At 35.4% G+C, this 26,470-nt stretch overlaps 1 protein-coding gene across 1 annotated transcript in view; it reads right to left on the bottom strand.

The window, feature by feature from the left end:
- The window catches only part of LOC150106544 (uncharacterized), a 103,822-nt gene that overhangs the window by 37,300 nt on the left and 40,052 nt on the right, over positions 1 to 26,470 (bottom strand). Inside the window, exon 3 of the mRNA XM_090393430.1 lies at positions 9,121 to 9,375. Coding sequence (XP_090249556.1) covers positions 9,121 to 9,375 — 255 coding nt within the window. The remainder of the gene's footprint in view (positions 1 to 9,120; positions 9,376 to 26,470) is intronic.

The raw sequence follows: 26,470 nt of genomic DNA, 5'->3' as shown, positions 1-26,470 counted from the left end.
GGACATTTTAATACCCCCCCCCCCCGGCTTTTGGATTGTTACTTTTCGACAGTTTTATAGGAATCCCATCAATCATTATTGTTAATGTGTTAATTTTTTCCCCTGTATATTAAAAAGCAAGCTCCATTTTAAATATGCAATTTTATTTATTTTTTTACTTCCATTATCCTCATTTATTAATTATTTAAATAACAAACCGAACATGAAAAAACTTTGAATAAATAGAACATTAAACAAATCTAAAATTAAATATAAATAAATGTAAAATTAATATAAACCATTAATGGTAATTATATTTCATGTTCTGTTTGATTATTTAAAACTGAATTATTGCCTATGTTTACTTTACAATTTTTATAACGGAATTTCGTTCCGTAATGTAAAGTATGTGGCGTCTCTTACTGTGAGGATCCATAAACAGAGTCTGAAATGTGAGGTTTGTTTATACCATTAACAACAATAACAAAATTGCTTAGAGACAGCGATCTTATTGGTTGATTTACGTCATTATGAAAACAGGTAATTCATCTCCTTCTAGTCATATGAACTAAGTCATCCTACTCTGGATATTCCTTCCATGTGCATAATGGAAAATAATTAACCGTTCGTTGGAACTTAAAAGATCAAGTGAACAACCAAAATACGACCAGCATTCGAATGTGAAATGAAAACCATTATACGCTTTTTGCTAATGGAAATTGTAATGAGGATGGTATTCTGTTCGTGCTGTACGTAACCTTGTTGAGAATTAAATATTTCACAAGCTCATCTCCATCTCCTTGTCTCTTCCCCCCCCCCCCCAAATCCTGTCCTCTTCAGCTGATGACGCACAACACTTACATGTCGATGCTCCAAGCATGGAGAGGCGGGAGAGCGCACGCGAGAGAGGTTATGTTTCGTGTCATTACACAAATTAACCGGCGGGAGGGAAAGAACACGTCATGCATAGGAAAAGCAGAAAGTCATAACTTAAAGCTATAAAACTCTTCCGATAAGTCGTTGACTAACTTCCACACATCAAGAATTTAATTTAATTTTGGAATCAACAAATTATAATTAGTCTTTTGCTCTTTTAAAGGATCCATGTAAATTATCGAGAAACCATTAATGGTAATTTATGCTGTGTCCGTATAATTTTCTGTGTGATCAATCGGTTTTCCAGCTTTCCTTTACATCAGATATGCAATAATGAAAATTAAGATTCATCTAACATACAAACAGTTGAACTTCTGTCCAACTCTATCACACATCTCATTGTGATGAGAAGTTACTACAGAAGGAAACGCTTTTGTTGCTATACGCTGTTTGAAACGAATATCGTAATGGGAAACGAAAGAGATTTCGTAAATTACACCTAATTTATGTAACCAAACTCAATCTGTGATATAAAAAGTTGCTGTTTCATATCCAGAAAATATTCTAACAACATAAATTCCAATGGAGACTGTTCGTTCACCACTTCAATAAATTTATGAAATTTTCAACTGATGTTCGTTTTTAATTCCTGAAGAGATTTCAGAGCACATTCAACTCGTACGTGGATACACAATTTATTAATGATCATAACAGGGTAAACCACGTCTCATTTTATTTAAATTCACAATCATAATGTTATGAAATGATTTTAGAGACCGTTGAACTCAAATTGTGATCTAATACCTCACGTTACATAGATCACAGTTAAAATAAATATTCAGAAATAGTAATTTTATAATTTTATCTAATTTTTTATTAATGAACTGACTACATTCAGCATCATATGTCTAACTGCGTATACTCTGTCTGGTTTCCCAGATTTTAGGTGATGAAAAAGCAGAATTTCAGAAGGGGGGAAAAAACACTACTCGGCCAAACATATGAGACCGGCTAAATCATCTTTAGTCGAAAAGATCATTCAAGAGAGGTGATGCGGGAGAAAAGCAGCTGAATGCTGTTTGAGGGGCTTAAATTAAAAAGTTCTATTATGGACAAGGAGAAAAGCTGCATTAAGAGAAGGAACTTGGAAATTTATGGAACATCTACATTTCATTTTTATTATGGGGGTGGTAGGTTGGGATACAGGAGATTCGTGGAGTAAAGTTAATCTCTACAGGATGCCTCCATTCAAAAGTTTGTAAAGGACAAACTCGTTTGCGGAGGAATACTGCAGAGTATTTTCCAAGATGATTATTTGGGGAGAACCGACATTAGGAAATTACACGAGGCACATAGAAGGGGAAGAATTCAACTGACATGGATTAGAGGGGTGAGCTTTATTTCTGGTTAGACATGAGTAGTTAAGGATATCTAAGGAAGAGAAAATCAGGATAATTATGCATTGTATGATCCTTAAAAACGTTGATTATTCATCCCACAAGCAGAAGTTTTCTCCTTATTATGGATATTAAGTGTGAGAATTAGATGTTTTTTTTTATTAATTATATAAAAAGTTTATCCAGGATTTAATATAATCCAGGCTTACTGTTAGGTTTCATTTCATACTTAAATTATAAAACTAGCTCTACCTTCTTACTCCTTAATATATTTATTTATTTATTTGGAAGCCGTTGGCCGAGCATTAATGTACTCGCTCTCCAATCAGCAGACTGTGAATGTCTTTAGATAAGAGATGAATTTCATCGCCTGGTGAAAATATCTCAGCTCATCCACAGTGTTGATTTATTAGAGGTTTGTAACCTTTCGAGGCAGGCAGCCACATAAAAATTCATATATATTGTCCGAACAAACGTGAGAATGAAAATATGCATAGAACTATGCAAGGAGGCCTTAACTTATCCTTGCTTTCAGTAATAAATCTGAATTTAAAAAAAAAAAAGTTCTTCCCTATTCATCTATCTTCACTAGCCAGAGTAGGAAAATCTTTTAATAGTTTTCCCATTTGATCAATTTAATTGGCCTCATTAATGTTTTCACACCGATGTTCAAAGATCCAGATAAGCTTGTTGTTCTGAAACTCTGATAGGAGCCTCTCGTGAGTTATATAATCTAGCAATCGCTTATTAAATAAGTTCATCTTGCATTATCCCTTTAATCTCTGAAAGTGAAATTTCAGAGATTCTGGTCTGTTGATCTCGATCATTTATCATCATCCAAAGGACGATTCACGGTGCTTTTTTCGAACCAAGTGGCATTCATATTTGCACAGCAAAGACGCTTTGTTATGCTGTATGGAAACAGTATAACATAGCCCAAACATTGTAACAGTACAATCAAAACTGTCTATATTATTGGTATCTATATTCCACATATTGATATCAATATCTCGCTTCTTTATTTTTCTTTTTTTTTTTTAAAGATACAAGCAGCCAGGTGGAAAGTACCAGTTTTCATGTTGTAATCTGTGCAATTTGTTTCTGAGATGACATGACTCTCAGATAAAAAATATAAAAGATAAAAAGAGAGCAAAACAAAAGATAATTCTAACATAAGGTATAATAAAAATATACATTATTCTCAGTCATAGCCAAGTTAGCCGGTTTTGGGCGTGGACAGCAGGTTTTTTTTTTTTCCCGGTTTACCCTAGGGTTTTCCCTCCCACAAAGCAAGCAAACCGGCCCCGTGAACACACGCTTCGACAGACATGGGATACTACCAACCTATTCCGTGGGATTATTGGTTACGGAAGCTTACGCGGTAAAATGTGTAGGCCTGCGCGGAAGGGTAACATACGATGACATTATTCCAAATAGATATTAACCGTATATGTCAGCGTATAAGATGACTCTCAAATACTAGAGAAAACCCCTCGAAATCATGGGTCGTCTTATACGGCGAGTATAAAAAGGGAAGCTTAATTTCTTGGATGAACATTTAGGTAGTTACAATACATCGTTATATAAGAAACTAGGCTGTGTTTATAAACAAATCAGATTAATTTTTCGTTACATAAATTTATTTAAAATATTACAGTTTATGTAAGTCTTAAAAACCAAATAATGTTAATTTTCTTCATCATCTGTTGAAATAGTTCTTCAGATTCGTTGTTTAAATGACGTCATATGGATCCCAGTTCGAATCCAGTGAATTGATTTCGTTTTCATCGTCATCATTGTTCCACAACAGATCATCTTCCGTACCAGCTTAGAGATACCACAGTTTTTAAACGATTTTATTACAGTCTCTACTTTTTACTTTATTCCATGCTTTGATGACAAAATTGCACAACATATCAAGTGATGCAGCGCGCATAGATCCACCGTTTGTAAATGATTTTTCACCAGTTAACATCCAATTATTCCACTCTTCTCGCATGTGATCTTTAAATGGTTTGTTCAAGCAGACGTCCAGTGGTTGCAATAACAGAAGTTAAACTACCTGGAATAACAGCAATTTTTGTGTTATATTTTTCTAGAAGACTTAGTATTCTCAGTTAAATGACTACGAAAACATATCACATACTAATAAACTGCGTTTCTTTATTATACCGCCTGATCCACACATCTTTTATCCATAATTTCACACAGTTTTCGTCCATCCATCCTTTTTCGTGAAAATGTACAAAAATACCTGAAGGAAATTTTATGTGAGGTTTAGTTTTACGTTTGAAGATGATCACTGGTTTTAACTTGGCTCCATCAGCCAAGTATGACAACACAATCGTAAACTCTGTTTTTTCATGACCTGTACTTCGAACTAGCTTTAGACTGCACTGTTTTATTGCTTATCAATCAAAGCTCATAGGAGTTTCATCCATATTTCTAATATTTGACAATAGAAATTTATGTTCTTGTCTCAACTGAATAATAAATTTATGGAAACTGGTAAGTTTGTGGTCAAGAACTGCTGGTAGTTTTTGAGCAATTTTTCTTTTTTTTGTCGTATTACCAGATTTTATCTGTTCAATAAAACGATTACACCATCCTGAAGTAGCTTGAAATTATGTACTTTCACCCGGATTCAATCTTGACCATTTTAGTGCATATGCTCAAATCATACTTCTTGTAACAAGATAACCGTTCTCCCTTTGTTCGAATACCCATTCTGCAACGTGATTTTCCAGTTGCGGCCATCGGGTGATCCCCGTTCTCATCGCGCATTTTTTCTTTGACCAATTTTTTAAAAACATCTTCATTCTTCCTCCATTCCCTTACCATCTTCTCGGGTTATGTTAGTCTTTCTTGCAGCAGCGCAGTTATTAGTTTGCTTTACCATTTCAATTACCTTTATTTTAAATCGAGCTTCATTCTTTCTTCGTTTTGTTGCTAGTTTCATGATTTTAAATCATAACAATTTTAATAATCCTAAAATTTAAAAAAAATGCAAAATTAATAATTAAAATTGGGGCTAATCACTTTTAATTAGGATAATTTGCGTAAATACTAAATCTATGCTATGCAAAAAAAAAAAAGAAAACAAACCGGATATGAATAGATATAAAAATAACGGATTTACCAACGATACCTAACTTTGCGTTAATACAAGAAAGAAGAAATTGGGGATCGTCTTATACAACCGACATAAACTTAAAACCTAAAAATAGCCTAAAATTTAAGCCTCGTCTTATACACAGACATATACGGTATTTAAAGTAGCTTGCTAAAATCTCGTAGACTGGTTTCGTAGAAGCCCCCCCCCCCCCTCCAGAGCATGTAAAAGTTCTGCTAGTTCATTTTGTAACTAAGTGTTGATGAAAACGGACTAAACAAATTGATGGTCGCTGTTGAAACAGCTTTTATCTATCCTTCACTGTGACTTTGTATCAAAAAAGCAAATTAGCAGTCAGCTGTATTATCTCTGTAATAACGAAGGAATACGATTTGGCATATAGCTGAATCGAGATTGCATAATACTACAAAAATTGTGGTCGTCACCTTACAAGAACTGAAGCACCCACGTTGTTGTTGTTTGACAGCTTTCGGGTCCTCTGAACTTCATTTCTGAACATTGTACATCGTGTAAAATAAGTTGCCGTTCAAGTAAAAACTAACCACCTGACCTTGGTACTACTTTTTTTCTCGGGGGGGGGGGGGGAAGACCTGTGAGTCAAGTATGTTAAATAATACTGCTAATACGTCATCCGTGTTCTAGCTATCTTGTGCGGCGATTTTGTTTTTGATTCTTCCAGATTCAAGACTTATTTATTTTTTCTCTACCAGTACAGTATATTGCAGACTGAATGCTTATTACAACGCAGACAAGCAATAAAAAGTAAGAAAATCGAGTCACGGTTACCAAAAGTAATATGTGTAAATTAAATCAGTCTCGGGATCAAATTATTAGCACGAGTTTACCACACTATATCAACAGAGTACATATTTACATCAAGATTTCTGGCGCATGTTAGCCGGAGTTAACGACAAAACCACACAGTTATGATTATACACACTTAGTATACGAGGTCAGCTACAAAATATAAGTTCTAGTGACCAGTATTTCATAACTCCTAACTCCAGCTATTGTTCAAGACATTTCATGTTCGTTAGTGTCATGTGGAGAGGAGGAAAAGAGATCTGTTGCAGTTTCTGGAATGCAACCCAATACAGCTGCCTGAGGATATAAAGCATTTTGGAAAATCATTCTAATATTTAGAGATATACGTCGATTTTGTAGGTTATGGGGGGGGGAATTCTTAGAGAGAAAATAGTTATCCTTTTTATGACGTGTTATATCTCCCTTACCATCTATTTTTGTCTCAGCATACAGATAGTTTCTTAATTCTTAATTTTGCATAATCTTCAACCATGGAATATTGCTCCATATTTGAGGTGGTGCACCAAAATCCTCTCTATGACTGCTCGATTCTGTCCAGAAGAGGGCAATCCGGCTAATTAACGATCCCCCCCTCTCTCATAGGCATTCAGTTTCTGCCCTGTACCTCTTCTACAGATACTTTCATGGATAGTGCTCTTCTGAATTGGCCACTATTATTCTTCCACTCTCCTCCAAAATCATTATTACAAGAGTCACCTGCTAACCAACACCTTTTCACAGTCGATCTTGAAGAAGCTCACTGAACCAAATTCCCCGCCTCCTCTTTCATTCCATTTACTTCTATCCTTTGGAACAGTTCCCCCCCCCCCTCCACTCTGCCTTCCCAAAAAGATTACCTTGAGCTGTTCAAGCAAAATACGAACAGATTTCTGCTTTCTTTTCCTTTGGTCCACACACACACCACTAATGTGCTATAGGTCTTGTGGTCTTTCAAGAGGGAGGTGGGGATTAAATATGTTTCAGAATATAGAGTACATTTACTGTAAGTGCTGTCTGTATATACGCAGTTCTGAAGCGATGTCAATAACTCTTTTTATTGTAAATTTCACAAATTTCTTGAAATATTTGCAATAGTTGTTATTACAGACATATATAGGGGTTATGGAAAAAATAAATAAAATGATTTTTATGAAATTAACTTTTAAAATGATGAAAAGTAAATTCAGACGTACTGTTCATTAGTTTTCGTTAAGTTTTATTGAAATTCAAATTAATAAAATGAAGTCTTGCTATGATTCATTTTTGATGGCCCTCTAGTATTAGAGCTTCCAAAATGCAGTCGTGAAGATGACGACGCAACATTTGACCTTCGGTTGGAAATACGCGAGTTCGAACCCCCATGTAGAATGCGAGGAACATTTATAAGCACACACCGGATTAGCAAATGATTACTAGACCAGTTTTCAGTATATTAACGAATATCGAAACAGATAATGAAAACGCCTGTACTGTCAGGTGTTTTCGTTACATGTTTCAATATCCATTTATCGATTATGTATTTTGGGAGTTGCCAAAACCATATGCAACCAGGAATTTTTGGGATATACTTTCTTCTTCTTCATGTAGCTTCCTCAGTGAGAGGGTGCAGCACCATGTCCTTCCAGTTCTCTCTGTTGGTGGGTTTCCTTTTTGTTTCTGCATGGCCATGTGATCCTGTCCATGATCTTATATCTTCAAACTATGTTCTTCGTTTTTGTCGATTCTTTTCCCATAATTTTATCTTCTAAAACTGTTGGTATCCTCTGTCCTACCGAACATCTCAGTACATGTCCTGCCAATCTCATCTTTCTGTGGATCATTTCCTGTAATGGATCCTGATAATTTCTTGGGATATTCTAGATTTTTTTAAGAGGTGGGGAAAGTCAGGCAAATACGTTATGCCAGGAGGTGTGCAGTATCCCTGAATACGCTCCTTCTATTAGTGAATTCCCCAATCAAAACTGATAGGAAGCACTCATTAGAATATAGAATTCTTTAAATAACCAGTCTTCTATGTTCTTTCAACATAATATTGGTTTTAGGCTTAGCAGAATACTTTACAAGTTTGATTTTATACTATACCAAATTACATTTCAAGAGATCTAATTTTAATTTGTGTGAGTTAACTGCCAAGGGATAAAGTTGCAACCACAAAAAGTGTACACAGTAGTTACCAACGATTTGAGGTCCTCGGAACATACTCTCGATGTCCTTTTACAAACCTTTGAGCGCTTCAATTGACTTTTGAAGATTGCTTCTGTATCCTGGGGTTTTGTATGACAGTAGTTATTCACTACGTGGTAACTGTTTTAAACGTCACTTTTTGGATGATATTTCGAAATTTCTGCAGAAAAATGAATTTTCATTTTTATTTAAAATATTTTGTCTCAAAGGTTCAAGTTTTGTTATTTATAATCTGGAATTACCAGATTAGAATTCTTCTCTAGCTATAGCTAGTTAGCGGCAACATATTGAATAGAATGAGGGTTACCAACTTTTTTTTAAGTAGATTGGTAAACAATATTTATTTCTAGCTTCAGAAATAGAATTTACTTCAATATCCAGTACGCGCTCTTCACTTCAAGAAATTTAAGATACAAATCCACTTATATGAGGATCTACATTTTATGAATGAATTGTGTTATTTTGAAATAAATCTGTTTTGTTTAATATAAATATATCTGCAGGGAAGGTTACTAGGGTAACTTTTGGCGACAAAAAAATAAAAAATAAAAAATAAATAAATAAAATAAAAACAGGAAATACCGATCTAATATAATCAGTACTAGCGCAGATTCAAGACTTCAGCTGAATGGTGTGCGAAGTGATATCAGTATAAATAAGATGTGCAAATGAGCGAAGAATTGCTGATTTAAATGTGGTTCTAGACTCATGATATTAATAACAATCCTCTAGAACTACGATACTTACGTTTTCACAAGTTACTGGCACTTCCAAGGTAACCGGAAGCTGACGGACCGTACCCCGGCCGAGAGCCTCGCGCTTTCTTTGGATTGAGAAAAGGCGTAGTTCCTTCCTTTCCTCTTCCGACAGAGTATTACAATAGCGAACTTCATTGTCATGAGGAGGCAGCTGGTGAAGAAGTTGTCGAATCCGATGCTTCTCTCCGACACTGTTCACGTAAGGTACTTTGTCTTCCGGTAAAGCGGAGAAGTACAGATGCACCTGTTTTAATGAAACACTGAATTTTTATCGGCTAGATATAACAGTTTGCAAACAGCATACATTTTTGCATATAAATAATTTTAATAAAGGCTAACTTTTTTTTTTTTTTGGCAATTTTTATCCAAAAACATTACGAAAGAAATTTTTTGATCGACAAGAAATGTATACAGATTCATTTTTATTTTATTTCGTGTATTAGAAAAATTAAATTCTAACTTAAAATTGAAACAATTGTAATCTATGAAGCTATCACGCGAAAACAAACGAGGATTGTATCAAATCAGACATTACACATAACGCTCAGGGTAGAAATGAATTATTTATAAAACAAAAATTCTACTCTCTTGTTATATGAACACCACGTGTCTCTTGTTATCTAATTACAGCCCCGACTATGAGCAAGAATCTCAAGTCGACATAATTTAATTCAATCCAGTCGTTTACAATTTGTATACCAATGCCAAAAGAGAATCTGCAGCAAGAAAGAAATTTAAACATATTTCTTGCCGCAGATTTCTCCCCCCCCTTTTTTTTTCCCCAGAGAAGAGACTAATACATATACACTCGGGTCTCTTTTTATGCGGATCTTTATTATGCGGTATAGTACGCCCACAGATACGAGCCCTTTCGACACTTCTGCGCATGTCAACAGAAGGAGAATCCATTCCGATAATAGGGTAATCCAGCGTTTTCCAAACTTTTCCTACGAGAACACTTTACAAATCCTGAAATTTTCATGGAACACCTTGGTTATTTATAATATACTAATTAATAATTAATATATTACAAAATATATTATACCCTACAATGCGAACTTGTGAAGAAAGTATTCAGTATTACTAGATCTGAGAACCGCATTCCAGTTCTCAGATTCCAGTTGATACAGGCTACCTTCATCTTCAATTTCAGTGGAAAAATTCTTTATACTTCCTTGCTGATTGATCACTAACATTTGCAACACAGATGTTATTTCGTCCAGTTTTGAAACAGAGGATACGCCACACATTGTTATAATCGGCTTGCAGGCAATTTTTATGACCGGTCATAAACAGTGGTATTCCCTTTTCCGAATGTTGAAAGGTTTCAATGTGTGCAAATTAACGATAATTCATAAATACTTCCACGTTTAAAAATACACGGCTTGGTCACTAACATTTGCTACGCAGATGTTATTTAGATGTTCTGGGTCTGAGTCGTGAATATGTCTGGGTCGACATATTCACGAATGTTATTCTTCTCAAAATATTTCCACTATAGCATATTTATTCATTAAAAATGCTTAGAAAACTAAATGACAAATTCCAGGAGATCTTCTCGCGGAACACAGTTTGGGAAATCCTGGGGTAATCAATCGGTATTGTGGGATGAGTTGTATTACACAGCGGAAAATTAACTTCTCTTTTATGATCATTGTATATTTTTAAACTGGTAACTATTCTTCTTGTATAACAGTTGGAAATTTTTAGCTATAAAGCACGTGATTTCGCGTGTTGTTGACCAATTCGTTCATCACCGTTATACACGAGGAACAGCGTGTTGCAGCACATTCTGGCGTAACGTGATAACGTATAAGCAGTGAGTGTTCGTGAAATTTAATTTTGCATGCAAGTGTTTGTCTTTTTATTATCGAAAGTCTAAATTTTGCTAATTGTTATTTTAAAGATTTAATTTGGCCCAATGGAGAAAAAAAAACACCAAAGAAAAGCAATTTCTTTGGAAATGAAAATTGCAATTTTAGATCGCTTAGCAAAAGGAGAGGGATTTACGGCGATTGGTAAGCATTTTAATTTAGGCGAATCTACTATAAGAGCAATTAAAAGAATGAAGTCGCAATAAGAAAATTGCAATTTTCATTTTCTGGCACAAAACTAAGTGCCAAATTATCATCGTACTCAAGAGATGCTTTATTAGAAAACACGGAACGAGCGCTCGTAATTTGGATTGAAGAATTACCTCAAAGAAAAATTCCTATAAGTGGGTATTAAATTAAACAAAAAGCTCTTCGGTTTTATGAACAGATGAAGCAATTGGAGCCGTCTACTTCGGCTTCCCAGGCTGATAAAGAATTTTCGGCTAGCGAAGGATGGTTAACCGGATTTTTAAAAAGGAATGCACTTCATAACGTGAAGCTTACAGGCGAGGTTGCAGCAGCAGATGAAGAAGCAGCCAAAAATTTTCAAGAGATGTTAGCCAAAATTGAGGTTGGTGGATATTATCCCGCTCAAGTGTTTAACGCTGACGAAACAGGATTATTGTGGAAGGAAATGCCTAGTCGAACGTACATCGCAAAGTCTGAGAAAAAAGCAAGTGGGTTTAAAGCAAGAAAAGATCGAGTAACGTTTGTTATTTTGTAGCAATGCATCAGGAGATCGAATGTTGAAACCCCTCCTAGTAAATCGATTTCTAAGACTACGTGCTCTAAAAGGCAAAGATCTAAAACAGCTGCCAGTACATTGGATGGCTAATACAAAGGCCTTGGTAACAACTGCTGTATTTACTGAATGGTTCAATAATTGCTTTGTACCAGAAGTGGAAACATATATGAAACAAAAAGCTCTCGATTTTAAAGTTTTATCAATTGTCGAAATGCACCAAGTCATCCGCATGTAGAATATCCAAATGTGCAGGTAGTGTTTTTTCCACCCAATACAACAAGCATTATTCAGCCATTAGATAAGGCATAATTGCTACTTTAAAAAAATATTACGTTAAGCACACTGTTCAATTTATATTGGATAAACTATAAAATGAATCATTAACAGTAACTGACGTTTGAAAAAAAAATTCTATTTTGTACTGGTTAAATCATGTTGCATCTGCTATCGCTGAAATAAGACCACAAACTTTAAATGTCTGCTGGAAAGCAGCTTGGCCTGGATGTGTTGCAAACATATACATTATCAGCTAAAATCATTACTTTGGCACATGAAATTGGTCGGGAAAGTTTTTTTACATTTAACCAGAACGATGTAGACGAATTCATCATCAACAACAACCATGGGTCCAATGCCCGTAGGTGTCTGCTGCCATCTTGATATGATTCTTCCATTGCATTCTGTTTTGTGCAAGATGACTCAATTTGTGTATAGAGTTTCCACCATTTGACGATGTCATCGCCCCATCCTCTGTTTGGTCTTCCTCTTTTGTTCTTTCCTTCAATCATTCCAAACAGCAACGTTTTTAATTTTCTCTCATCATTCATTCTACATATATGGCCAAATAGACGTAGTTTCCTTTTGATTATTTTCTGGATTAGGTTCTCTTTTGGTTGTATTCGTCTGTAGATTTCCTCATTGTTCACTTTCTGTATCCAGCTTATTCTCAAGATCTTTCTATAGTACTTCCTCTCAAATGCCAATATCCTCCTTTCAGATTCTCTCAGGAGTACCCAGGCCTCGCATCCATAGAGCATGCTGCTGGAGATACAGGCTTCTACAATGCGCAGTTTAGTTTACATCTTATATCTCGGCTCTTCCATATTTTGTCCATGCCTTTTAAAATAGTTGTTGCTCTGGCTTTCTAATTTTTGTCTCTTTTTTGGGGTCTAAGTCATGCGTCATATGGCATCCAAGATATGTGAAGTGTTCCACATTTTCCAGTTGAAATCTGTCTATCGTAACTCTGTTCAGTAACTCCTGTTGTCCGAATATCATTGTTTTAGTTTTTTTAGTAGACGAATTGCTTGTGGATAATGCCTTAAGTGATGATAATATTATTGGATATCGATTAACTTTAGATATCGTCCAAGATCCAGAAAACGATAGTAAAGCGGAAGAAAAACCTGTCCCCCTCACTGCAAATATAATTCGAGGTCTTGAACTGTGCAATAAATTGGAAAATCATTTTCTTGTTAAAGCCACAAATTCTGAACGAGCCTTTAAATTCCAACTTGAGTTGAAGAACTGTATGTCTGGATATCGCGAGCTGTATAAAAAATTAGTGAAATCATCATCGCAAAGTTTAATCACTGATTACACTGTCAGAAGAAAAAAATCAGCACAGAACGAGGGTGAAGCTAATTCTGCTTGTGAAGAACCATTACCATACAGATCTGATGCACTGACTATCTCTTCTAGTGATGAAAGTGATTTTGCACCAGTTCGCAAACGTTGCCGAATATTGTCTAATAGCGATGATAATTCTGATGGGATAAAAAAATGTTACTTTTCAATAAAATTAAATGAATAAAGCTTTAAAACAAACTTAAGCATTCTCATTTTACTGAATTTTCATAGACTTTTTTATGCGATTTTAGGTTTATTTTAATTCATTGCTTTGGTTTTATGCGGTTTTAGAAAATTATGGAACGTATCCCTAATTTTTCAAAGTAAGTTAAGCCTTTTTTGTGCGATTTTTTATATGCGGTTTTCTGTGGAAGGTATCTACCGCATAAAAAGAGACCCGACTGTGTGTGTGTGTGTGTGTGTATAAGAATGAGGACTTTAATTTTGAAAATTTATACCATAAATACCTAATGGTACGTATGCGGGTAATAGATTTCCTCTTGTGTTTACACACACACACATACAGCGAGTAACATGAGTACAGTATTTTTAATTCTCAAAGACCACAAGAATGATGTGCCAATTTTTGATGTTTTATGGTCCACAGACACAAACAATTATACTCATATCAGGTATAATAAAATGGAAATAAACTTCCGACGGTAATATCATGATTTATTTTTGGTTTTATTTCTGTACTTTACTTACTTCACTTAAAAAAAAAGGACGTGAAATTCTTCTAGGTTCAATAAAAAGCTTACTTTTTGAAAGAGAAAATGCCATTCTATGGAGGTGGTCGTGTTCAAACAAAGGATGCATTCCTATGCTTGATTATAAACTGTTGAGAATATAATAATAAAGAAAAAAAAAGACCGAGAATTGCAAACTGTGGCACCATTCCATTGTTTGAAACTATTAGTGTAAGTGTTCTTTTTATCAGTATTTTTTTACGCTACAACAAGGTAATCATAGAACCGTGTCAACAGGTAGTGTTAATCTGGGAACAAAGCTCCCATAAGAGAGTAGGGCCAATAATAAAATACTTTTAGTCTTGAATCGCTGCTCGCGCACGTGAGTCAGAGTAATGATCCTTAATCTTCTGCCCGTTCTCTTTGTTAGAAAGAAGAGAACATAAAAAATACATAAAAAAAAAGACTCATAAAAAGCTGAAGTCTATTGAGATGATAATGAAAACCACAGTGAAATTAAAAATTTTGCAAACAAGGCAAACTAGTTCCTGGGAGAAACCAGCAGTCCCACATCTGTTTCATGAGATTGGTTCACACTCCTTGAAAGTGTGAAAAGACGGGATCCGGATCTTCTTTCCAATAAAGCAAAGCGTTCTTAAATTCTTACACTGTTTTACAATGGTTCACTTTATTTTACGTTAGCTGTTTGTGAGAGCTCAGAAGAAAAAAATCCTTATTAAAGGAATTATAAAAAAAATAAAAGAGGAAACTGATGAAATGGATGCAAACAGAGAATCCGACTGATGGAATCTGCATATTGTTGCCTACCAATTAATGTCAGATTTTTTTTTTTTCTTTCTCTTCCAGACTAATTCTAAACGCTTTTGGATCGTAACTCACTGTCATGTTTCTAATTCAGTACTGTCGTGAGCGACTAATTCACTGCAAGAAATAATCGATTTTTACTATTCGTATTTTCCCTGAATGGTTTAGCAAGAGTGTTGAAAATATCAAAGTTGGAACAGCTTGAAAAGTAAATGAGACTCCACGGCAGAATCCCATCGTATCAGCTTAGCAATATTTCATACGTTTAATGAAAAGTGTGTTCGCTGAAAGCGTTGATGCTAGCTACATTTGTTAAAAAATATTTCCATCAATATTTTTACGTTCATTATCAAGTATGAAATATTCTCTCATTTTTGAATATTTCTTTCCTTTTCTCATAAAAAAAAATTAAGTTAAAAACTTGCCTTTTTACATCCCAAAAAAAGCCATCGGGAACATTTTAGAATATGCTTTATTAATCTTTAGTAATAACAAAAATATTTTATTAAACATAAAACATTTTTATCGTTAACCATTATGCATAAACGTTACACTATGTTCTTCCCAAAAGCTCTAGAACTTTTGTTTCGCGAAGAAGATGCAAGCATCGTGAATCATGAAGATGTTTGCATTTTATTTCATGTTTCTGAAACTAAAAGCATAATTAATGTCTCAAAATTTCGAACAACCATAGCGCAGTTAATGTTTTTAAAACCAAGGTTGTATTGCGAAAGCGTATGGAATACGATTTGACAAAGATTCATATAAGATCTTTTCGCTGACGCTACAGAAGACTGAAAACTTCACATTAGAATCGCTAATTTGGACTTAACATTCCGTTTGGAATCTTCTAGTCAAGCGCTGTCTTTTCAAATCCCACGCTTGTCACAATTTTATTCCCAGAAAAGATGCTGACAAGCAAAACGGACGACAAGACTGATTCTCTTTTGCAGTGTACGTGGAAACAGAAAGCTGAGGAACAAATAAGCTGAATGACAAAGTTAGTTTCGATTTAATCACTCAGAAACACCGAGAGCAAAATTCCTCTCCTAATAACAACCACGTCTATAACGCAATTAAAGCTGCCCTACGATTTCTCTTGGTAGTACGCGTTTTAGCTTGAGATGACTTATCGATTCGTTTCAGTAATCCACTCTAATTTCGCTAGAAAAGAAGTAATTTTTATGAACTCTTCCTTGGAAAATAAAAAGATAATGAAATAAAGAAACCGTTGAAAGAAGGAACGAATATTTACATAACAGATTGTACAAACAATGCACTTTTCTTTCCATAGAAGAAACAGTTGAAATCTTTTAGTAAACAGTGTCGTGATTTATTATAATAATAAAACTGAGAACAATCAAGTCTTACGATGTAATTTGGTATATCAGTAAAGCAGTTAAAGTCATGTGACATGTAATATGTTGCTCTTTGTTATTTTTTTAATGGCAATCTTAAATGTGAAAGCTCAGTACACAGCCAGCGGATGGATGTAGGTTCGAAACTGTACAAGAAGCTTGCTTAAATGACATTTGACTTTCTGAAGACTATAATTTTCAAAATTGCGCATGAATAAACTCGCCATATTACCAGTCCAGGAAAAGTAATGCTGCATCAATGAGCAAATAACAGACAGAGGTGTCTTGATGTGTGATCGAAAGAACAGAAAAAAGCAATGAGGTCATGAGGTAGCATAATTATGCCTATTAATTTGAGTATGCTCCGCCTTTCTGCATGTTTGTTTATTTTGCAAGATGGAAAAATCCAAGTTACAGGGAGGAAGACTGCCATCTCCGTATTAAACCCCAAAAGAAGTACAAGAAATGGATTAAAAAAAATTAATCTGAAGATGCTGCTCCTGTCATAATCGACTATTTCAAAAGAGCAAATTTGAAAGGTGCTTTGCTTTCAATAATAAATTTTTTAAAAAAATTTAGATTTTAGAAACCGCAACCTTTGTTCCTGTTTTTTTTTTTTTTCCCTCACACGGAGCTAAATTACCGTTTGCTATTGTAAAACAATCTAGCAAATGACATTAGACAATACTGGAATCGTGCTGTCATGAGAGTACCACTAATGCGAATCCTTAAAAAATCGTTTAAAATAGTTACTTTATTTTCAGATCTTCTATATTCACAAGTGTTCCATTTTAACTCCTCCCAATCGGAACTGAGTTCTGAAAGTTATTCATTCCGGACATTAAAACCCAAGAGTGAATGCCAACAAATATATTCAAACTTGATAAAATAAAAGTAGTAAAAAGGATCTCCTTAGCCTTTTTTTTTTTTTTTTTCACTTAACAATAACACTAATTCAATGCTCCGAATTTTGAAGGAAATAGTTCTTAGACACTTTTCTAGACTTGTTTAGATAGTAAGCAGACTTACATTGTTTTAAAATTAAAAAAAAAAAATAGTAATTATTAATATAATAATTCCCAACACTGTTACGTCACCTCTTCCGAATTTTCAGTGACGAATCATCAACAATATTTTCCGCTATCAACTGTTCATTATACATTTGATGACTGTTAAACACATCAAAATACAGATCGCAGAATTGTATTAAAACGACTTTCTCTCTTCAAACAGATGTATTATTAACCCGGGAAAACTCATGCAGTAGATCTGTAAGACGCACTTTCCGTTACACGAGTTAATAAACATCTGATTTCACTTCCTTGGCTTCACAACTGATAATTTTCTCACAGTAGAAAATTATCAGTTGTAAACAACATACGATTATAACGTGATGAGAAAGTTTAACAACCTCTCCGCCGGAAGAAGGAAAAATGGAGAGGGGTATTGTAGGATGTGTTACGAGTCGATTTCGTGTCTCATTTCATATTCGCATCACGAGATATTATGATTACCCTCGACTCCATCAAGCCTTATTACAGGATGGGCTACGAAAGTAATGTTAGGGAAATAAATGTAATCAGGAGGCCCACAAAATGATGTTGTGATCTTTTAAAGCATTGGCTCTTCAATTTTAATTGGCACCGAGAACTCATGAAACGGAGAATTCGGATCCAAACTCCTTCAAGCATCGCATGCCGAAAGAAAAAGATAGATATAATGCAATGTTTACGAATGACTAATTTTCTACCATCATTATATTTAGTATTTTGTCCGACTCAGGTGCAGAGTGTGTACCTTGAGGGTAGCTGGGCTGCTTGTCGTAAGATCGACTCATTTCCTCACGTAAAAAATGTTTATTAATTATAGTTGTAGGTAGATTATGAATGAGGAAACAGCTACTTATATACAAAAATGTCTTGCTAAGCAGAAAAATGTATTGTGATATTTTTTTTCTGGTTAACTTCCCCCCCCCACACACACACCTTCGTTTCATAATTCGAAATAACTCGCTGAAAGTATGACAAAAACCTCAAAGAATACCATGAATAATTGGCTCTGAGTGTTATCTGCATGTTCGAGTAATATTTATTACAATATTTGTGGCTTACTGAGGTCAAGTTAAGCCGGTTAGGCGCCCCCCTAGGAGGAGCAGTTTTGTTCGTATTCTCTTACCTTGTCTTGTGCTAAAAAATTTCAGCAATTTTGTGTTTTCAGTGTCAATGCGCATATTAAAATAATAATGAAGGGAAAGTTTGGTATTCGAGAAAATTCATATGGTCGGCTCACAATATTATGCACAAAGTTTTTTCTTCATTTGAAATGGTTGACATCTTATTTCCTAAATCAACAGCCTGAAATGTAGTCGATGATTATCCCCATCATTTATGGAACAATTTTTAGTACATTTAAAACAGATATTAAACGGTGAAAATCTCTGTTTTGCATACCTTTATGCCTAAATCTTTCGTAGTCAGACGAACTTCTTGTCCACAGCCGATCTACGTGGAAAGTGATGCTATCAAGTTGTACGTACTCGTAATGTTCTAGCACAAACCTCTACAACTGTAAACTTCGTGAACTCATTGACAGAATCTACTAATGCATGACAGAAGAAACGAACAGTCCTTTTCAGCACTCTCCTATTTGTTCAGTTTATATGGGTTGCCTGTTTCTTTGATTTCTTTTACCCATCACATTATTAATGAAGATATCGAATGTGCTAATTATACAATCGTATGACTGATTCACAACGAATACGATAGCCGATGATATCTCATTGGAACTCTAACCTAGTCCCATTTCGTACTTTACAGTAATCATTTATGCAATATTCAAGAAAAACGGGAGTCCGTATAATCTTGCAACATAAATAAGCATACTGATACGCACCATATGTCACCTTAGGCAACTTTTTGACAGGCTTAGAGCAAAAATTCTACACATGACGTCTGCTTTTGCGCAAATGTCCGATTAATGTCTAGACCGGCCAGCCAATTATTGGCTAATTGATTAGCAGCAGTGACGCATCTCCATACTTGTAGAACTCGTCAGTTTCGGGATTTTTATCTTCCGTTTCAGGGAGAAAAGCTTTCCACTGCCGTACGAAACTGGCTAACTCACCATTTGACTGCAAACACCTGATAAAGGTTCCTTACGTCGGACGGGATACGAACCTGGGTCTTTCCAACCAAAAGGGCTCGTTTGGATCAGCTGAGCTACGGATGCTCAAATAACAGCAGGTAAACAGTAAATCACAGAAAATATTTAATGGTATCAAAACATGTACACAAGTTTGTCTCAAGAGAACAGAGAGAAAATTTATTTTGCTTTCTTATCTGATTTCCTTTTTGTTTTCAAAATGATCCTTCTTTAATTGGAGAATTTCTTTCCTTTAATTTTATGCACGCCTATATTACGTTCACCTATCTCTCCCTCTTAATGTTTCTTTTTTTCTCCCAGTATACCGTAATGCTTCACTCATCTGAAGTCCTAGCACGAGATTGCAGGCTTCGCGAATCTAGCACGCGAGCCACATAAAAAAGAAAGCCACTGACAATAGCATCATCATCATGGACATTCTTAGAAGGTACATTAAACCCGGTTCACAGAAAATCAACGACAAGGTGCTGATGCCTGTCAAGATATTTACCGCAAATTATTATTTTAGGATCTTCTGATTACTTTAGTTTCTCTCTATAACAAGAAGAATACCTACTGAAACAACGAAACTCATCTAATTAAGAGAATTTACTGTCTTAGGGGCATAAGGTGGAGTTCTGTTAATATACTTCGGTACTTTCGATAGTGGCAGTGGTTAGTAGTCTTCGCGATACGATCGCTACTGCGAATAAAAAGCCGGCACTCCCAAATTTCCAAGACCTCTGGAATGCTGAAAACACGACACAACAATGAATTACCTTGGAAGGCACTTCTTTTGGAATAATGGAGAAACACTAGAAAAAAAAAATCCCTCGACTTTTTTTTCCCCCTCATTTAGCATGAGAAGACTGAGGTAAGGGTGAATTTATAATTTATTTATTTATCCATAATTTCGAATGAAAACAATCGAATCCACATATCTTGATTTTCAATGATTATCGAAAAGAAAGAAAGAAAGAAAGAAAAAGAAATCGCGAGCATATTAACGGAACTGTATGTAATTTCCAGTTTATGAAACTTAGGAATGAAAACAAGAATCCCGATTTCTATATAAAATTAATCAATATCAGAAAATAGGCAATATGCAAAGAATAAATAAAAGTAGCTACCATCATAGTTTTAGTGCACAGTTTGTGATTGTCATATCTTCAACAGTTAATTGAACGTTCATTCTTCTAGAAGAGTATGAAAAAGAAAAAAAAAATAATGTCATTCTCTTCGACACATACCGAGCTCGACTGTGAAAAAAAAAAATTCTCAGTATACGTCTCCGGTACATTCATCCAGACAGCGTTACGACCTCTGACCGTCTCCATAGCTGCAAAGCATTTTGGGAGGTACAACCTATAATTTCGTCTTTGCTCGTTTGGTCGGCCCGAGGGGTCGCGCCCGTCCCTCAGGAGTTAAAATGCTCTGATGCGACGATTAATTGCAGCCGCTCCTCCCTTAGCAGAGAGAGAGAGAGAGAGAGAGAGAGATGGTGGGGAGGGGATAAAAACAGTCAAGGCAGTAGTAAGCTGAGAGGCAATATCCGCAGGTTACATCCTTTCCTCGACAAACTTGTCTGATAATTCAACAATGGAATGCAATAAATAATACAACAGGAACGCCTTGAGAAATTTTAGTCCACGTGCAGACTCAATACTGTAGGCGTGTCTTTCCAAAGGACGTGTACCAAGTTGTAGTCTCTTGTCTTTCCAAGTGTGTGTGCGAGCGAAAGAAAAAAAAAACATTTGATCCAATTATGCATCTCGGAAGCATGATGGTGTCAATAATATTCTTTTCACACACACACACAAATAGAGAGAGAGAGAGAGAGAACGGAATAATTTCTATTAAAATGTATACAGCACAAATTGCATGGCCATTGGGTTCACAAACAATAATCAAGATTCTCTCTGCTTAAATGGCAGGAAGTCCCTTTTCAGATTTTCATTTATATTTAATTTACATATACTTCATGTTTTTATGCAATAATTTCTTAATATTTACTTATTAAGGACACACACACACACTAAATCACCATTAGATATCGAAATGAAAAATCAATTTAATCCGAACAATTTCAGCAATTTATTTAAATAAAAATTCTGTTTGATGTCCTAAAACATGGACAATCTTTTCAGAATGTAGGTCAGAGAGTTAATTTTCTATTCTCGTGGCGGAGGCTAATTAGGCCAGAAACTAGTTACTGATTTAAATGGGATTAGTTGTGTTCACAGTTATAATCGGCTATCTTCCCTTCTTTGCCTCTCCTACCTCATCTTATTCTACGTCCGCCTTTAGTTTGAGAGCCGATCTAACAGGTTCGGAGCAGTGCGGACAATTTTGTTCAAAAAAGAGACCGACCTAATATCGTCTATTTTATTATTCTCAAATCATCAAAAACAAGCTTCTTTTTTACGAATTATCGAGTAATTGATAATATGTAGACATTTTTTTTCACTAACTTAAAATTCTGATCATTGATGGTTAATTCAAACCATGGTCCTGAGTTCTGTTCTGTAAACAAAGTCACAACAAATACAGCAACAATTCTATTTTCTTGTGATAATTCATACCACAATTAGCTTGTTGTCACTTGTTCATAATAATGCGCAACTACATTGTTGAATAATATCCAAAATTGATTTTATCAAGTACCAACATAGAAAATTTGCTTCGTGTCTAAATGGACTTGTCGGCAGAGTGGATAGCGTATCTCCTCTCCAACTAATAGATCGTGGGTCCGAATCCCACTACTATGAATGCTTGTGAATGCGTTCAGGTGGTAGATTAATTTCATCGCTAGCTGTGAGACTACCACTCTGTTTATTGGAGAGTTTTTTTATTTTTTTTTTAACTTCGCACTGAAAACATTGCTACATGCTATGGTCCTACATGAAGGAGAAGTAGAAGCCCAAGTCCCAACAATATCCTGCGCTATCCGACTCCAGACCGGGGGATTCGAGAAGTAATTCTCTGGTAGCAAACAACTTAATCGAGAAATTAAGTACAAAAATTAAACTCCAACTTTACCTAATAATTCATGTGCTCCTCTGTTCCTAAGAAGTTCATTAATTCGCTTTGTAATGGACTACCAACGTAGAACACATTTCATATTTCTGCATCTCGAAACCATACTTTTATAATGGATTATATTAAGTAATCCTTTGTACCCCGATTTAATTTTCCAAGTCTCTTTATATCTACATCCCACAGATTTCTATTAGGTTAATGTCAAGAGAGTTACCTGCCATTAAAGCAATTGGATGTTGTGATTTTTGAGGATTTTTTATTTTATTTTATTTTATTTTATTTTATTTATTATTATTATTTTTTTTTTTGGAATTGTGGCATGGAGCGAGATCCTGTTGGTAGATGAGTTCTTTGTTATTCTGGATCTGTGAGGCCACTCTTTTTCTCTAATATTTTTACGTATTGGTCACTTTTCATCATACTATCAACAGGCACAAGTGATTCTGGACAGTCATGTGTAAAACAACCACAGAACATCTTTTTATCTGGGTGTTTAGGAGCTTGTTGAAGGCATACGGGAGAAGTCTTCTCAACGGCTGATTTGCGAGCATAGGGTACTCGCTCTCCTTGAACAAAGAAATGACTCTCATCTGAGAGTAAGGCCTTCTTCCACTTCTCAACAGTCCAATCTTTGCATACTTTTGCCACTGTAGCCTCTTTTTCTGCATAGCCTTCGTAAACGGTTGTTTCTTCTTGGTCAGTGGGCAGTCCTCCCTGCTTCCAACAATCTTCGATGGACTGTCATGTCAGAAATATTAATCTCACTAGTTGCCAAGTCTCTGTTTAAGTCTTCAGCAGGTAATCTTGGATTCATTTTGCTTCCCGTAACTAGTAAACGCATGAACAACAAAAAAAAGGTACCTGTTCTCCCTAAACTACTTTAAAACCGCATTAACAGTACCCAAACTAACACCACACTCATTGATAATTTATCTTCGAGTCATGGATATGTGTGCTGAGAAAGAATACATATCTTTGATGCATCCATTTTATAGCTACACAAAATGAATAAAACACTACGAATGTCAACTCGTTTACACTACTAAAAATGCACAACACTATCAATAAACATCATAGAGATGGCTAAAACACGCAGCACTCAATCATAATAGCGAAATGAAACCAAAACCAAAAACCTGACGTAAATTTGGCTTGTTCGGATTAATTTATTCACTACTATAAGTCCTCCATTCAGTGCATGGAGATACATGCCCTGCATTCTGTACATGTCTTGCAGTGTAACCTGCAAGGCACGCAAAGAGAGTATCTTGAAATCACACCGAGAGAGAGAGTCTAAATCTTATTAAGTCCATATAACTTTGCTGACACCATACACCTTTAAATTTTGGTATGATGTGGTGTTCTTCCTGAAGTAACCGTATCAAATCTTGGTTTTCAGCATAGCAGGCAGCTTTCTCATGATGGAGCGTAGCGAGTGGTCGCCCGACGTTCACAACTTGTATGTCAATAACGACTAACTCGCCTCCTCTCTTTACTACAAGGTCAGGCTTCCTCGATCCAATGTTAGTCCTATAGTGGGTTTCTACTGCCGTTATCCAACCTTTGTTCTTCAACCTATTCTCTATAAGCCTCGCTATTACATTGTGTCTTATCACACACATGGAGTACGTGTCAGAACAACAATGATCAACATAATGTGTTCAGTCCCTAGAGGGGGTCCTTTAATTTTTTTTAATCATTATCCAATCAACAGTGCAAAATGTACTGTAGGTTATCAACCTTTCGTAAGCGGGACGCATATAACAAGAAAAAAAAAAGAAAGAAAGAAAAGAAAATCAGCTGTTCTCCATGTTTAAATGACATCTGGCTTTAATATGGGAGGAGAAAAAGTAGTCATCAATAAAGCAGAAACTGAATGTAGTATATTGAATAAAAGGATATTATGAAGCCATCATTATTTCAAAACGAAATATCGGAAATTTACTTTAAAAGCTTCGAAAGTGAACCGAAAGCTTATGAAGTTGTCTTGGTATAACACTACTTCAAAGAGACGAACTCTGCACAGAGCCAGTACGGTCGCTTTTTTTTTATTTTTTTATCGATACTTTTAATTAAAGGTTTCGCTATCTTGACAGCTGTTTCGAGCCCTTTTCTCATCATGGATCAGTCACAAACTTTAAGAGGGCAAACATCTTTTCAATGCCGTGACAATCCCATATCAAAAAGTTGTATTTTACCTAAGTGAATTTTCAATAAGTGAAGAAATTATGGTATTGAAAAAAGGAGGCCAAAAAAGATCAATTTAAACTATTAAATGATATAATGAATCCATCATTAGTTCAAAGCCCACTACGTGAAACATAATTAAAAGCTTTGAAGTTGACTGAAGAAGGTTATGTGAATACGGGTACAATCTTCGGCCTCGTAGTTCTCTATGTAGTAATTACACATATGGCCACTGAATACCGCGTTGGGCTTCCAGGCATGCGATTGCCAATACTGATCGTAAGTGACGTATATCTATATAAAGGTTTTTAATTCAGTGCCTGGTATTTAAAAGTCAGTGGATCATTCAATATCTTTCTTGCATTCCTTTACTTAGACGGTTAAAACATATCCTGGTAAGAAAGTTCACCTAATAGCAACTTACTCGTCATCGAACTCCCTAATGAAAGTCTCGTCTTTGTTCTCCGCCATCAACTGTTATTTTAGCTTTTCTGTTCATGCGGCTTAAAAATTGACCCGGTTTCAATCTGTCATATTTTTGTTAATATTTTTGCTTCGATACTATCTTGGAAATTCTTGTCTGATTGATGACAATCAGTAATATCACCGCATGAAACTTGTGCACAGTTAGTAATAAATGCCTTGGAAAGGTTTGTAAAAATTCAGAAAGGTATTCTTGACATTTCAGAAGGCATCATTACAAACGCCCACTAAGCACATTGTCATTACTGAAAGAAATACGTGTCTGTTCCATAAAACTGCCGCAATGTAAGCAGCATCTACTTGTAGTATATTCGTCGGCATTATAAGGTCCTAAACCTTATTAGCAAAAAGCAATTCCAGACCATTATACCCCGTTGCCAAAAGATGTAGCATGATTCGCTTCTAAATATCACATTCAACGCTCTATAGATTAATTAAGTTTCTTTACGCCAGATAGTCTGCATTGCTGTTTACTATAGTTGATACGAGTGTCTGCAGAAACCGAGATTGTGCAGCTTGTTAGGTAACGTTCTTCTTCTACTACTAATCTGAATTCCTCTGACTGGTTGTTCCATCATCAGACTGCCGAGATTTCTATATTGCCCTTCCGACCACTCTTTGGTCCATTGGATATATCCATACAATGGTCAGTTTTTAAAGATACCTACATATTTTATCAAATTCAACATATTTCTGGTGTAGTATTCTACACCAGAAAATATGATAAGTTTCATCAGATTTCTTGGAGGTTGGATTCTGTGTGCTCGTCACGAACATTTTAATTACGGTAACTACATTCTAGAGATACTTAATGAGATTGAGATCTAGTGAATGAAGGGGCTAATCTTTTAAAGGTAAAGTCAATGAGTTCCTTTAACTACTTTTCCAAGACAGCATATGACCTGTGACATGGAGCATTATCCTATTAGACATGTCCATCATATGCACAGTAAATGGTCGGCATGATTAAATTTACAGACTGGAAAATGCGTTGGGCCATTACCCAACACCTATTGTAGATCTGTAGACCTTAGATTTTGTAGATCTATCACGATAGATTCGTGGATTCGAGTGTCGTAGCTAATGCCTAGCTTGGTGTTCCCTCTGCATGAAATAACAGTAATTAATTTACCATGTGACTTTTGTCCAAGCAGTATCTGTTTGTTTCTGTGGGATAGGGTATTTAATATACTTCTGAACTGGAAACGATTCAGACGCGACTCATTTGACTAAATGCAGAACATCTATTAGACGTTAAGGTACTTTTGCTCCTTTGTTTTCCTCTTGCATCGATAAGCTATCCCCCGCGCTTGCATGCCTAACTTAAATGTTTTCGATTTATCAGATCATTATACACCCGAGACACCTG

The sequence above is a fragment of the Typopeltis vanoorti genome, chromosome 5 (genome assembly GCF_054136105.1).
Source record: "Typopeltis vanoorti isolate ZY-2024b chromosome 5, IOZ_Tvanoo_1.0, whole genome shotgun sequence".
In the NCBI taxonomy this organism is placed as follows: domain Eukaryota; kingdom Metazoa; phylum Arthropoda; class Arachnida; order Uropygi; family Thelyphonidae; genus Typopeltis; species Typopeltis vanoorti.
Note: the sequence above shows the minus strand (reverse complement) of the source record. Positions and strands in the feature narration are given on the sequence as shown.